This window comes from Toxotes jaculatrix, chromosome 18 (assembly GCF_017976425.1).
Source record: "Toxotes jaculatrix isolate fToxJac2 chromosome 18, fToxJac2.pri, whole genome shotgun sequence".
Classification (NCBI taxonomy): Eukaryota; Metazoa; Chordata; class Actinopteri; family Toxotidae; genus Toxotes; species Toxotes jaculatrix.
This window is the reverse complement of record NC_054411.1, coordinates 10,552,247-10,565,694: the sequence shown is the minus strand read 5'-3', so window position 1 is coordinate 10,565,694 and position 13,448 is coordinate 10,552,247. Positions and strand designations below refer to the sequence as shown.

The following is a 13,448-nucleotide window of genomic DNA, read 5'->3' as shown; positions in this document are numbered from 1 at the left end:
ATCCAGAATATTTTTGAAACTAAAATCTCATGAGTTTTCCATGGTTGATCCGTGACATTTAAGAATGTTTGATCGCTACCCGCTGCAAAAACAGATGGCTGAAGGCAGGGTCGCTGCAAAATGTCTAACCATTAGGATAAAGACCAAAACAATTTAAGAGAAATTCAAATATTCTAACTCTGCTGTTAAGTTGGAATACGCAAAAATATGTACCAAATATTCACAGACGAGATACTTTAAAAAATATTAGGCAGTGACACCATCATACTGTGACATATTCTTATAATTGCAGTCTTATGTATATCTTTTGTGATGCTGGTATTTGATGTCAGTGATTTATGCATTAAGTCATGCCACAAACTATCACATAACCTTCATATCTTATCAAAAGTAGATTTGTGGAAATGTTAATTTACTGGCAAGAAGTAGACACGTTTGCTGATTAGTTCTTTTTTCAAATACACATAGAGTATATTGGATATTTCTTTTTGCCACTCTGTCAGATAGTTCTCAATGACCCCAACCAGTGAACGCTCTTTTTTTGTTCTCTGTTTCCTTGACGGTGTAATTTCCTTTTCTGATAAACAGGAGAGAAAGTGCTGCTCTGTACGCTGAATCACCTTTCGCTCTGGCCTCAGTTCCTGGCTTGAATGGAAACAGTATAACCCTTTTTGTTGAGCGATATGTACCGTTAAAGAAAAAGGAAATGACAAGTCAAGGAAATATGACTGGTTATCTTCCAGTGAGCAATCAGCTAGAGGTGCTGAGAGGAAACATTAAGTCTTTTACAAGAGGTTTCACTCCCAACTATATGAACCGTACTATATGATGTTCATTTGTAGGGTGAGACTCATGAAAGGAAGTGATCCATCAAAAGGGCAATGAAAGCAATCAACTAATTAGACACGGATCTCAGACCATAAATTCCTGCCTGGCCATATCCAACTGGTTACAGGCGTTTTTAATGGCTTGTTTGACTGATCACTTTGGCCAGTTTGACATAAACCTAACAGAGCTTAATAGCCTTTAAACACCAGAAAAACCTTGTACACACAGCTAATAGTTTTAGTTAACAGTGCCGCCAATCAAGCTGAAGTTGTGAGATCCTAGTAACGAAGGAGATACTGCAGTCAGGGATTTGTCACCCGCCTCAGCTACAGCCAGAATATTACTCAGTGGTGATGTGGTGGCCATTACCTCCACACTGCACATGCTGGGGGTCAGCCACTCACCAGCCTCGGGGGTCATCTGGGTGGTGGGGGTGTGAACCACGGTGCTCTGGGGGGTGGGGCAAACCACTTGGATGGACACATCAGAGTTACCAGGCTGGGGGCTTTCTGGAAGGTCTGTCATAGCTGAGCCCACTGGAGACAAAAGAAAAAAAAATTCATCCTTTATATGAATAAGTGAGTCACTGTTGTTTTAATGAAATAAAAAAAAAAGGGAAAAGAAATCTGTTAAAAAATTAAAAGCTTGCTAAAGTATAAAACATGCTCATGAGGCTCTTTGTGTCAGGATTTATAGACTTTATTTTGCACAACTTTATTTCTAGCGTAAATGTTGCAATGAGGAATATCAACAAATCCTTTTAGAAAGAACTGCTTGCCACTCCCCAAATAATCTGTACACAGACATTATGTAATTATACCCCGAGAATGCTGTTTTTGTTCAGTACCTTATCCTGTCGTTTAAAGGCAAAAATAATTGCCCAGTTAGTTTTTCAAAAATGAAATATGAAGGAAGTTATACTATTACCAATTATAACTAATTGGAAACAATATTTTAATAAGTCATGGACTGAAAAAACTGTGAACCTGTTTAACAAACAGTCATTCTGCCAGTTACTGACACTGTCACTCACTGTGACAGCTGCACGGCTGTTGTTTTGGTCTTTTGTTATCTGCCAGTAAAAGGCACTGTCTTTGACGTTGTAGATGTGAAGCTATTATGATAGGCTGCTATATTTGACCATTTATCCCACGACAAGAGCCACAAACAGATTATAAATTATGGTAGTGAAAGTTGTTCTGCTATATTTACACACTGTGACTGTGGTTTTCAAAAGTGCTAATTACAGTTTTTTACACTCTGAGATGCATCAGAACATTTGTAGCATCAACATCTGGACAAGTGCAGTCGCTTAGTGCTTTTTCTAATCATCTAAAAATTATAATTATTTGAAATAAAATTAATATGAAATTGTGATCTGTTCCTGATACCATGGCTGATACTTCTAATGCTGTGCCCCTTATAAACATGGTGTTGAGGGTCTTTATAATAAAGAAGGATATTTAAAATGCAGATTACAACTTGTGCCAGATGTGGGAAGAATTAACTGTAAGTGACACATTTATAAATGTTTCATTTCATGATGTACTTTTGGCAGAATTTTTGTTTTGATACAAGTACTGTCACTTATTTTTTTCATCACCATTACCACACTTTACCAGGAGGCAAAGTGTTTTCCAGGCTAGCTAACTAATCTGTTTGAACAGTGCATGCACTGACGGTAAACATCCAACATGTCAAGCTACAGTCAAGGACAGTCATATGGTGATTCATGAGCTGTTGAGAGCTGCACCTGCCCAATACACCATGACCTTTTGACCTCGAAATATCATTGTGTGTCTGCTCTCTGGGTTACTTTGCTTTTAGCCTCATTGTTCTTCTGTATATCTCTGACTAATTCGAAATTTCAGACTGTGAAATGTGAAATGGCAGAAGAAGTATCGCATGCCAGTCTCCTCAGGTCAAATGAGACAAGTGCAGCTGTTGCTAGATCAACTTAAAGAGCGTGTATACAGTAGGGAGGGGGCTTCCCCAGATAAGTCCTCCCTCTTCTTCACTGCTTCTGTCGCTGTTCCACTCTGTCAGTGCTGGAGGGCAGTGCTAGCTTCATTACATCCAAAACAACAACGGGCAAAACAAGCAAACAAACTGCAACTTCAGCACCAATCTCCTAACCTCACCCCATGCCTCTTTCTCACACACTACTGGTTCTCTCCCATTCTCATTCATTTCAGATTCTGTTGAAGAGGTCAGAAAATGGCTTCTATTCAGGACAACGGTCTGGGCAGACTCTCTTGTACACTCACACACCCTCTTACAAACACACACACACACACACACACATACACACATCCCCAGGCCCCTCTGCTAGAATGTCAGGTCAGCAATAGTAGAGCAGTATTGGTAGCAGTAGTTAGTAACAGCACTGTATGGCTGTGGCACCCCAGTGGAAGAATGTTCGTCGGCCTGCCACGGCCGCAGTGAGCGCCTTTGTTGTGTGGAATGTGTCAGTGTGGAAACAAACCTACGTTTATGATGCTGTCATTCACTCTTTGTGAGCGACAAAAAGAGAGATGCTACCATGACTAGCCTGGATTTGCAAGCTGGAGCGCGTGTGTTTGTTGTAGGCTATGTGCATATTAATTTATAGTCTAACCTCTAGCTGTAGCATGTCCACATTTCCTTGCCATCATAGAATGACAGTGCAGTGTTTCCGTCAGTGTCTGACGTATCACCACGGCTAAAATACTGTAGCATTTTATTTTATTTTTATTTATGTAGTGCAGAAAGGAAAGTAAAACAAGCTTTAATAAAATGTAAATATTGTTTACACTGTTTTGCTCCAAACAACATGACATTGAGACCTATCCGCTCCTTTTTATTCATGTTCAGGGGATGAGTGTTGCTTTACTGATTTTTTTTTCTGTTCTCTAAGGAGGGTGATAATAATGACGTGACAATATTATGTTGCTTTCTATTGTAGCTTTCTATTCTGCTGTACTGTACTTGTCTTGTGTATATGGAAGCCAAGTGTATAATTTTCACTCAGAGCAGCTACCATTGTTGTTACAGTAGTAGGAATTTAAATAAAACTAAACCAGGAGACTACAAACAAAAAGCAGACAAAGTGATACTGGAATTGTTCATGTTCAGGCATGGTTTCTTTTTCCACTAGATTTGGTCGAGTTTGCAGCCATTGCAGTCACATTACTATCATGTGGAGCAGCTGAATCGGGACCACCATTTATTTATTACTTTCAGCTTTTTACTCTGACTTTTCTTTTTAGGAAACTGAGGTGTGTCATGTCCAGTCGGCCTGTAGTAGCTGGAGGGTTACTAGGTATTGTTACAATGAATACACTAAACAAGACCAAGACCAAGTGTGTTCAAGGACAAAGTTTTGTCTCGCTCTCTGAGCTCTGATGCCAGTCAGTCACACTGGACACGGGTCTGCATTCTCAGCTGCTCTACTCTGTCCTTCATCTGTGCACACAGCACACACACAACACACAGACACACTTTTTTGTTTGTCGTCATCTCCCTCCCTCTTCGCTCTCTATCTTTTGTCTTTCTTCACATGTACCCCTAGACCTGATTCTCTGCTCTATCTCTGTCACACAAACACACCCTGAGCCCTGCAGACATTTTCTTTCTCTCCTTCACTTGCAATCTTTTCTCTCTTTTTCCTTCTCTCTCTCTCTCCTTGTCTCTTTCTCTATCTCCGTGACTGCCCTCATTCTCTCTTTGTGTCACTGCTCCCAGAATCCTCATCTCTCTGCTTTAACTTCAAAGCCATGTTGGGATGAATGCTTCTCTGCAGTTTGTATGTGTGTGCCAGAGACTGTACTGTGCACAAGCTGATATAAGTGCGTATTTTCATAGTACTGTATAGGTTGAATTGTATGCATTCTAGTGTGTGTTGGTGTCCTGCCTGCCTATCAGGAGCCATTGTCAGCCACCAGAAGAAAATTCAAGATCAATGCTATTGTGTTGCCAGCAAGCCTGAGGCCTGGCATTCAGTGACGTGTGTGTGTGTGTGTGTGTGTACTCTCACCTCGGCTCTCTTGTTGGGCCCAGAACTGCTCGACAGTTTTGGCAATGTCGTGGTTCTCTCTCAGTTCTTTTTGCCACTGGCGCAGCTCCTGCACATCTGGGCGTGCCCTGATCTATAAAACACACACACACATACAGAGTACACGTGAAAAGGCAAGCACATGTATGAATACAGATATGCAAACATCATCAATAACCTAATTAAGCTGCGAGCTGATCAGCACTAGTAAGGCACCAGTGTTGTCTAACCGAAATGAAACAACTTAAAACATGCCATCAGATGTTCCATCATCACTGTTGTAGTTTAAGTCCACAGGAGAGCAGGCTTTTGCCATCAGAGCCTCTCAGTTTTAGGCCTCCCTGCCTAAGGATCTGAGGTTTGCAGAATTAGTAACATCTTTTAAATCACTTCTCAAAGCCCATGTTAAAAATGTGTAAAAAGCTGTTACTACTACTAAATTTAACCACCACATAGGTGGGTTAAATTGGTGAAATTTTGCAGCAGGCCTGTGCAGTCTAATTGTCAGTAAGCTGACAATTTCATTCTTTTCTCTGTTCAGTCTGTAGCTAGCGTGAACCCTTTTGTTCTCAGAGGAACTCCCTGTAGTTGTTGTTTGTGTTTGTGTGTGGGCTGCTGGCTTTCCTGAGATTACTAAACAGACGTGCTGTTTTATATTAATGGAAAATATCCCTGAAGAGCTCATTCTCCTTTCCCTTATTTATCTCCTCCTCCACTAACTAGTTCTCCTTCTTTTTTTTCCCTCCTCTTTTCCTGGCTTTGTCTCTAGCTGACTCTTGTCTTCCCTCTCTTCTCCTTCAATACCCAGGTGTGTCTCTCCTCAGATACTGCCTCTCATACCAACACCCCATTCTCCAGTATATTATCCCTCTCTCCTTCCTGCTCTGTATTCTCTCCTGCCTCTCCTCTCCCCAATCTTGTTTTCCTCCTACTCCTCCCTCTCCATTCGACCCCAACATTCTCCCATGAGTGCCTGCTTGTGTGTTGACAATAGCGTTGCTATTAGCAGTGGGTATAAAAGTGGGCCCGTTATGTTTGCCTGGTGATGGTTTGAGGAATGGGTAAGACTGGTGAGCTCCAATAGTTAATTCACAGGGTGTCACAGCGCCGCAACAGCCCCTCTGCTGATGGGAACAAACCATAGAAATGGAAATGAGGGTGAGGGTCAGGAGGTGTGGGAGGGGGGCTGGAGTCTGTCGTGTTTGCTCACCATCTCTTGTGTGTGTCTATTTGTGTCTGTGTGGTAATTTCTACTCTTAAACCTCTAGTTTTGATTCTGTTGCCATCAGCATCTTCTAAATGACGTAAATACTTTACGGTACATCAAGAAAAAACAGTTTTTCTCAGTTCTGGGAAAGCTGACTTTGTGAATATAAAAGCTTTCTAAAGGATGTTGACAGTTTGCGTTTGATAACAGAAGACAGAGAGCTGAGCTAAGTGAGTGTGAGCATTTTGAAACCTGTCTGTGTGCATCAGCACAGCTGATTAGCAGGGTTGGGCTATTGTTTTGACTGTGCTGGTTTAAGACTCTGTGTGTTGGTGTGTATTAATGCTGTGTGTGAATTTGAACTTAATTTATGGCACCAAATATTTTTTTTAATCTATTCTCCCTAATGCAAATCATTGATGAACCTTTAATGATGCGGTGTCTTCATGCTGTAATCTTCCATGTCACTGCACATGTGATAGATTCTGTTTCAGTGTGCATGTGAGTCAGCCCTCTCATGTTGTGTGTATGCATGAAGGTTGGGATTAGAGTGATTAGAAAAAATAGCAAGACATTGCTAGGCTGCATGCATTCACATGCATTATTTGACATGCAAAAGCACAAACACAAGCGAACACATACATGCCAAAAAAAAAAAAAAAAAAAAATCACACAGCAGCACCGAACACTAAAAAGAGAACCTCCATCCTCCTCCATCTCTCAAAGCCCACACCATCAGCAGCATAAGCAAAACCCCCCTACACTTAACAATCACACAGAAACACAAACTGTGCACAGTGTGCCCTCCTCGCCCTCTCTCTCACACACACTTCAATCCTACTGCACAGCCTTTCAAGCTTCATTCCTTTTTGTGTAAGGCTGCCTGTGAGACTGAGCTCCTCTCCCAGTCTCACACTCTGCAGCAGCACAATGGCTTCTGCTCGGAGGGACTGGCTGCAGTCACATCACCAGCCACAATGACAGGCTGTATAAAGACACAGTCTCTTCCAGCTACCCTAGCTCTAGCTACCCTCCACACTCCATCCACCCACCCATCCATCATCTTCTTGTTGACCGATGCTTCCATTGAGGTTTAGCCAGCCAAGCATCCTGTGATCTGATTCATGCCTTTATAGACTGCTACACAGTGAGTGGTTGCACTGTGACCCTGCTGTCCTTTGTAATAACGGTTAAAGGTAAATATGATTTAAAATACTCTATATTTCAGATGGAAGTGGATATTACAGGACTATCTTGGTAGGGTCCTGAGTGCTGTGACCAATCCATATGATTCTGGGGCCGCATGCCCCTACAAGCTCCTGTGCATGTGGGGGGAGTGAGGAGCATATATATATTTTCTGCATGAGTGTCACTGCACGTGACCTGTTTCTGATTTAACACTGGACCTGAATCCAAACCATTCATCTATCTCTGTCCTCGGATCATTCAGCTGGAATCACAGACCTATTTCTGCCATTGAATATACAGCTCTCTGAATGTGTGTGTGTGTGTGTGTGATTCTTTCAACCAGCTTAATTTATGCCAAGTGGAATACCACAGACTACTCTCATTGCCCTATTTCTAAACGATAACTGGGCCTGCTAGTTCAAAAGTTCTTTCCAAATAAAACACATTTTTTAAAAAAGCTATTATTTACTGTGCATTACATACAGCAGTTGCTCTAAGAAACAAAGCATCAATTTCAGGTGAGAAAATCTAGACTGTTAGTGTAGAGCGATAGATACCTTTATTAATCCCCAAGCAGCTAATGGCAAAGAGGAAAAAGAACAAGACAAAAATAGCCCTAGCACAATAAACTATGACCATGAAAATCAAAACTTTAACTTTAAAAATTTAAAGCAAAATTTTGATGTTTTGGAAAATTAATTTTCTTGCAGAGAGTTAAATGAGAAGAGAATTATGTATGATAAATATGTATGATAAATATGTAGCTAAAGCCAGCTGCCAGTTAGCTTAGCTTAGCTCAAAGACTGGAAAGAGTGGCTGTGACAAGCAATAGTTAAAAGGTGACATCTGATTTATTTAATCCATACAAAAAATAAAGCGTTAAAAACGCTATTCTTTTTGCTATTTTACGGTAGTTTACATGGTCGAACAGACTGTCCTGTAAAATACGAGCCCATAGCTCAGTAGTTTATTGTGACCCATAGTTTCGTTTTATTGTTAGAAAACATTATTGTTATTGTTAGAATCTGATTTACTATGCTAGGTAAGGATAGACTGTAGCCAGGATGTGGCCAACCACAGTGTGTGTATGCTTAATAAATCTGCAAATGGAGAGTGGAAATGATTATGATGAAAGCCTGCTTCTCCATTTGACCACAACCGCCTAATATTGACAGCCTAATTGTAATCCCTATTTATTACACAGCTAGTACATTACTCCAACTCAGCTGACTAGACCTGAGAGAGCCTGAGAAGTCTTAGTGATCAGTGGAGTGTGAGTGTGTGTATGAACATACTGTATGTGTGCATTACAGTAGCAGGCATGGATGAATGGATTAGAGTTGGGCTAAGGCACACACTGTAAAGAAGATTATGTAATATGTTTAGACCTAGCAGCTCTTTATAGTTCTACGTGAGTGAAACAAGAGACAATCGCATTGTCTGGGTCATAGATGTGAGTTAGTCTGTGTGTGAGTCTCTGAGTGTACTATCTGTACCACTGCTCTTCTCCAGTCCTCAGTATGTTTTGATGAAAGAGATTAATAATGGAGGGATAAAACTCCAATCTACGAAAATACTCTCCTTCCCTGCCTCATGGCCTTCAGTCTGTCTGTCTTTCTTACACACACACACACACTGCACAAATATACACACACCCTCTGCAGTCAGCGCTGCGTCAGGCAGGTTATATAACATTAGAAAGTGTAAGAGTGAGGGGAAAAACGAGGTTGTGTGGAGGTAGACGTGCTGCAATTTGGATAACATTTATATCAGCATAATTATCAAGGCGTTATCTCGATATCTACACAATATTTAGTGAAACCACACAGACAATTCATCTCCATCACTGAGTGAAATGTTTTTTTGTGTTTATCTACAACCAAATCCCATAATCCTATTATACTCTCATGAAAACCTCACACCGGGACAGATTATGGTGAAATGTAACTTGTTATTGTTCACTTAGATATGAGATCTAAGAACTGCCATATAATGCAATGAGAGTTTGGTCGGAGTGCATTTATAATGGGTGAATAAAAAATGATACAGAATTTTCACATGCTGTTTGCAAACACTTATGTACACATTGTCAGACACACACAGACACAATATTACACACATACTGTATGTGTACACACTGAAACAAATGAGGCTTTACAGTGCATCAGTGCTGCACAGCTAACTGTTTATGCTGATGTCCTCGTCTCTGCTCTGCTGCCCACTGTGCTGTTAATTGCTGTTTTTCACGAGCCAAGGTAACAGCAGCCGTGACACAGTACAACAACTGTCAGGGCCTTGCCTCAGTCGCTACCAAAATAACTCCACCCTTTGTATCTTAAATAAGTTATGATGCTCTGTGTGTTTAAGTGGCCAAGCCTCAACTTAGGACCCTGATGCAGAGTTCACAGTCTTCCTGTGCTTCTTAGTGGCTTCATCCTGCCATCGTGCTCCCTATTCTCACCCTCAACAGATGTGGCCAGTGCTGTATTCCCCTTTCGCCATCCATCCATTGGAAAATGTTCCAAACACAGCCTGAGCTTTATCCTTCCAGAAATCCTCTCCCATTCTTTCTTTATTGACGCTGTCTCTTTCTGGCTGTTTCCCTCTTCATCTAAATCCCTTGGGGTGCCTGGATGCACTGCTATCAGTGGCCCTACTGAACTTCTCTAAGTTCAGGGTAAACACTTTGAGAAGTGACAGGCAGCTGGCTCACTGCTGCCACCCTACAGGAGCAGAGGCCAAGTAGATTTTGTGTTGTTACAGAAAAAACAGTGGAAGTGTTGCCCCCTGCTGGTGTACAAGTGGTCCAAACCTGGATACATGCATGCGCACATTCAGTGCATCTTATCATGCCCACACCCAAAAAAACAACAGCAAGCACAAATACATTTCAGATCATTCCAAGAGAATGTAATTGTACATGACAGCACAGCTGGCATCTTTTCCTCTCAGTGGTTTGTTGAAAGACTGAAGCTGAATCCTCCCACAAGCACGGAGGATAAGAAAAAATAAGAGCTTCTGGTGAGACAAACAAAAACACGACCCCTGTTTGCATCCTTACATGACAGGAGACTGGGTTTATCTGTGTGTGGAGAAACTGTGGCCTCTGGTAGTGTCTGTGTATGTCTATTTATATCACAGTACAGAACACTTCAGACCATGTCGCCCACACAGGAGGGAATTAAAGCCCAGCATCACTGATGACATAATCAAGCTGCTGAATGAAACTGCAGTCCCTGTGGAAGAGGGGCTTTTCAGTGGGATGGAATTATACAACAAGATCACACTGTGGGCCAGTGCACACACAAGAGGGCACCTATTGTATCTTAACAGACCCACACATTCACACACTCACACACGCAAACAGGCTCATTGTGGTGTGCGGGGTAATTGCAGGTTTCCTTCACGCTTTTGACTTCAAAATCCTACGCTTTTCCACAGCGTAATTTCTTAAATCAATTTGGAAAGTTTTTGAGGTGGTAATTAGAGTTGGAAACAGTTTTGCAATTTCTTTCAGGCTTTTAAATTGAACTTCCCCTGATTTTTTAAAGATTTTTGAGTTGATGTGTTTGTAAAAGTTTGTTTTCCATACTTCTTGAGGCTTTTCAGACCCCTGTAATCAATTTTCTATTAACCCTGTCTGTCTGAATCCCTAGCTCTAGTCCTTTTATAAAGGGTTGGACAGAAAGCCTGCAAACACCATTTTGCTTCTAGTCACGTCCAGTGTACCTTGTATCCCCTCCAGAAAGCCTGGATGAGCAGAGCAGCCTGATCCTCATTCAGGAGTAGAAACAGAGGGATGGGTCGTCTGGGACTTAGGACAGAGAGAGAAAGAGGAAAATGTACGTATGTAAGAGAAAAGACAGGCAGCATTGTAACATGCACAGTCACATTATGTGAATGTCATAATTTAAATCATTTTTTTAAATAATTAATTCCCATGAAATTAATGTTTGTTCTACACTTTAGACACTTGAGACTGAACAGGAATCTGATGACCATGAAACTGAAATTTTCCAATAAATGGAAAATAAGGAAACATAGGAGTTTCATTTCTTGATAAACAATGATTTTGCAGGTAACAGCTATAGAGTGTGTGAGACAGGTGACAGGTTGAGGAGACACTCACTGCATGCTGAGCCAGTCCTTGACAAAGGGGATGTCATGGAAGTTCACTGGGACCTGTCCTTGCCTGCGGGGGTTATGGCTGAGGAAAGAGGAAGAGTGAGAGAGGATGAAAACACTTGACACACTCACAATCTTTCACACACAGCACTCAGCAATTCTTTTGGATGACATGACATCCAAAAGAATTTATGGGGGTGAGGTGAGTATTTCAGAGTGAAGAGAGAGTTGCTGAGAGAGTTGAGGGTCTTACTTGTATAGCCACTCAGTAAGGAAGTCACATGGGTTAAATGCTGTTATTTTCCTCTGCAACACAAAGGGGAGTAATCATTGAATTGTGCGTAACAGTTCTTTATAACTGTTCTTTATAACTTAAATGTACTTATTTATATTGCACCACAGAGGATATTTTACTATTTGTATCCTACAATGCAACACAACACATAAATTCCTTTGATCTCAGGTTTTAAATTTGAAAACTCTTGGTAGTTTTTTAATCAGATGGATGTTCAAGTGAAATTCAGACCTGGAAACAGCTGCGGTTCTGAGCTTCTCTCAGCAAAGCCTCCAGCCCGGGCAACAACACTGGAAACACCTTTCTCTCCATGAAACGTGTGACAGGACCTGACACACACCCACACATACAGACAGACAATGTAAGGACCAGGATGCTGCACATAAATGCTGCAATTGCGTCCTGCAGGGCAAAGCCTATTCATCTTACCACAACTTGTGAAATTTTTAGTGACTTAAACCATTAATCAATCTTCCGTCAATCAAGTAATAATTTCAGATCTTGAGTACTGGTCAGTTTCTGGGTGCCTGAGGAATTAATAAAACTGCAGTGTAGCAGAGATCAATAGGAGCTAAACAACAGAGGAGGTTCTTACGTTCATGGAGTTGTAGAAGCGATGTACTTTGAGCTGCTGATGGGTGCTTCTGGCTTGGTGGGGGAGGTTCTGCCAACACAGAGTAACCAGCGAGAGCAGGGTGGCAAAGAAGTGGGTCAAAGTCTCTCAGAGGATCATCATCCACAAATACCTAATGAAACCAGAGACCGTCGCAAATACTTCAGAAGCCATGCAGCAGACTAAATGAGACAGATTTGTACAACTTACCTTGGCTGTTGTGAGCCCATAGAAGACTGGGGAATGTGTACTGGCGCTGTACTGGGAGAACTGGGTGCTCCCTGAACTGCTGTCTGTCCACACAGCACTGGGAGGACTAGGCTGCTCAGCTTCATACTCTCCAAAATAACATTGGAAAAAAAATTAGCTTTAATTATTTTTTATTCACAAAAACTTAAAGAAACGGAACAATTATCATCTTACCTTCACACACTTGTTGCCAAAGTGATTTTTTGGCACCGATAGTCTTCGCCATCCTACCGCTTGTTGTCTTCAGCGGTCGTCAAGGACTCGTTGGTTGGCAAGGAAGTAGTTATCTCTCCCTGGTAGCCAACTTCCGGTATAAACAAGTTCGTACCACAGGGTGATAGATAATACGGGGGAAAAAATGAACAAACAAATGATATACAGACTCACCCTGTTATTATACTCACAGTATAACGCATAATAACGTTACTAGCTGTATAATACGGGCTAAAACATACTTAATCGGTAAAAAAAAATAGCGCCTACTGCTGTTGATGGTGTCGATGTGTGCTGCATCCTTAGCATAAACTGCTAAGCATGCTTTTCTTATTGTGGTCACAATAAGAAAAGCCGTTTTCTTCCTTTTTTTTTATCTAAAAAAGAAAATATTCTCCTTTTGTGCTGTTTTAAATGTAGAAAAAAAATCCCTGGAGCACCAATCCGCTAATTCAGTAGTTCCCGTATTCGTCGCTAGAGAGAAGCAGATAACTCGCCACTGATACTGTATGTTTAATATCTGAAGTGATGCAGAGGATCCGGGATGTGAATCCTGGTCACGTAAATGAACAAAAGGCACGAACCCAAACAGTTTTATATTTGCCTCACTGGAAACTGTTGGGGAAAAACAGAATGATAACTGTTTTTGTGGCAGTAGCCTTTACCAATAATTACTCAACATTTAATACCTTTGGTG

At 41.3% G+C, this 13,448-nt stretch overlaps 1 protein-coding gene across 1 annotated transcript; it reads right to left on the bottom strand.

Annotated features, from left to right (window-relative positions):
* Positions 1–326: 326 nt before the first annotated feature.
* iqck (IQ motif containing K) lies at positions 327–12,764 on the bottom strand. The gene is made up of 9 exons (XM_041063139.1): positions 12,713–12,764; positions 12,500–12,627; positions 12,272–12,422; positions 11,908–12,005; positions 11,635–11,687; positions 11,386–11,463; positions 10,986–11,070; positions 4,844–4,955; positions 327–1,364 (listed from the first exon to the last, which is right to left on the bottom strand). The coding sequence occupies exons 1-9, from the start codon at positions 12,762–12,764 to the stop codon at positions 1,066–1,068; spliced, it is 1,056 nt and encodes a 351-aa protein (XP_040919073.1). The 3' UTR covers positions 327–1,065.
* Positions 12,765–13,448: the final 684 nt, after the last annotated feature.

Bases quoted from the DNA above. Each gene is read 5' to 3' on its own strand.
- iqck (XM_041063139.1), bottom strand. From the start codon at position 12,764: ATGGCGAAGACTATCGGTGCCAAAAAATCACTTTGGCAACAAGTGTGT. The intron at 12,423-12,499 runs GTAAGTTGTACA...TGGTTTCATTAG, and splicing joins ATGGGCTCACAACAGCCAAG to GTATTTGTGGATGATGATCC. The intron at 11,688-11,907 runs GTCTGAATTTCA...TTTGTGTTGCAG, and splicing joins AGAACCGCAGCTGTTTCCAG to AGGAAAATAACAGCATTTAA.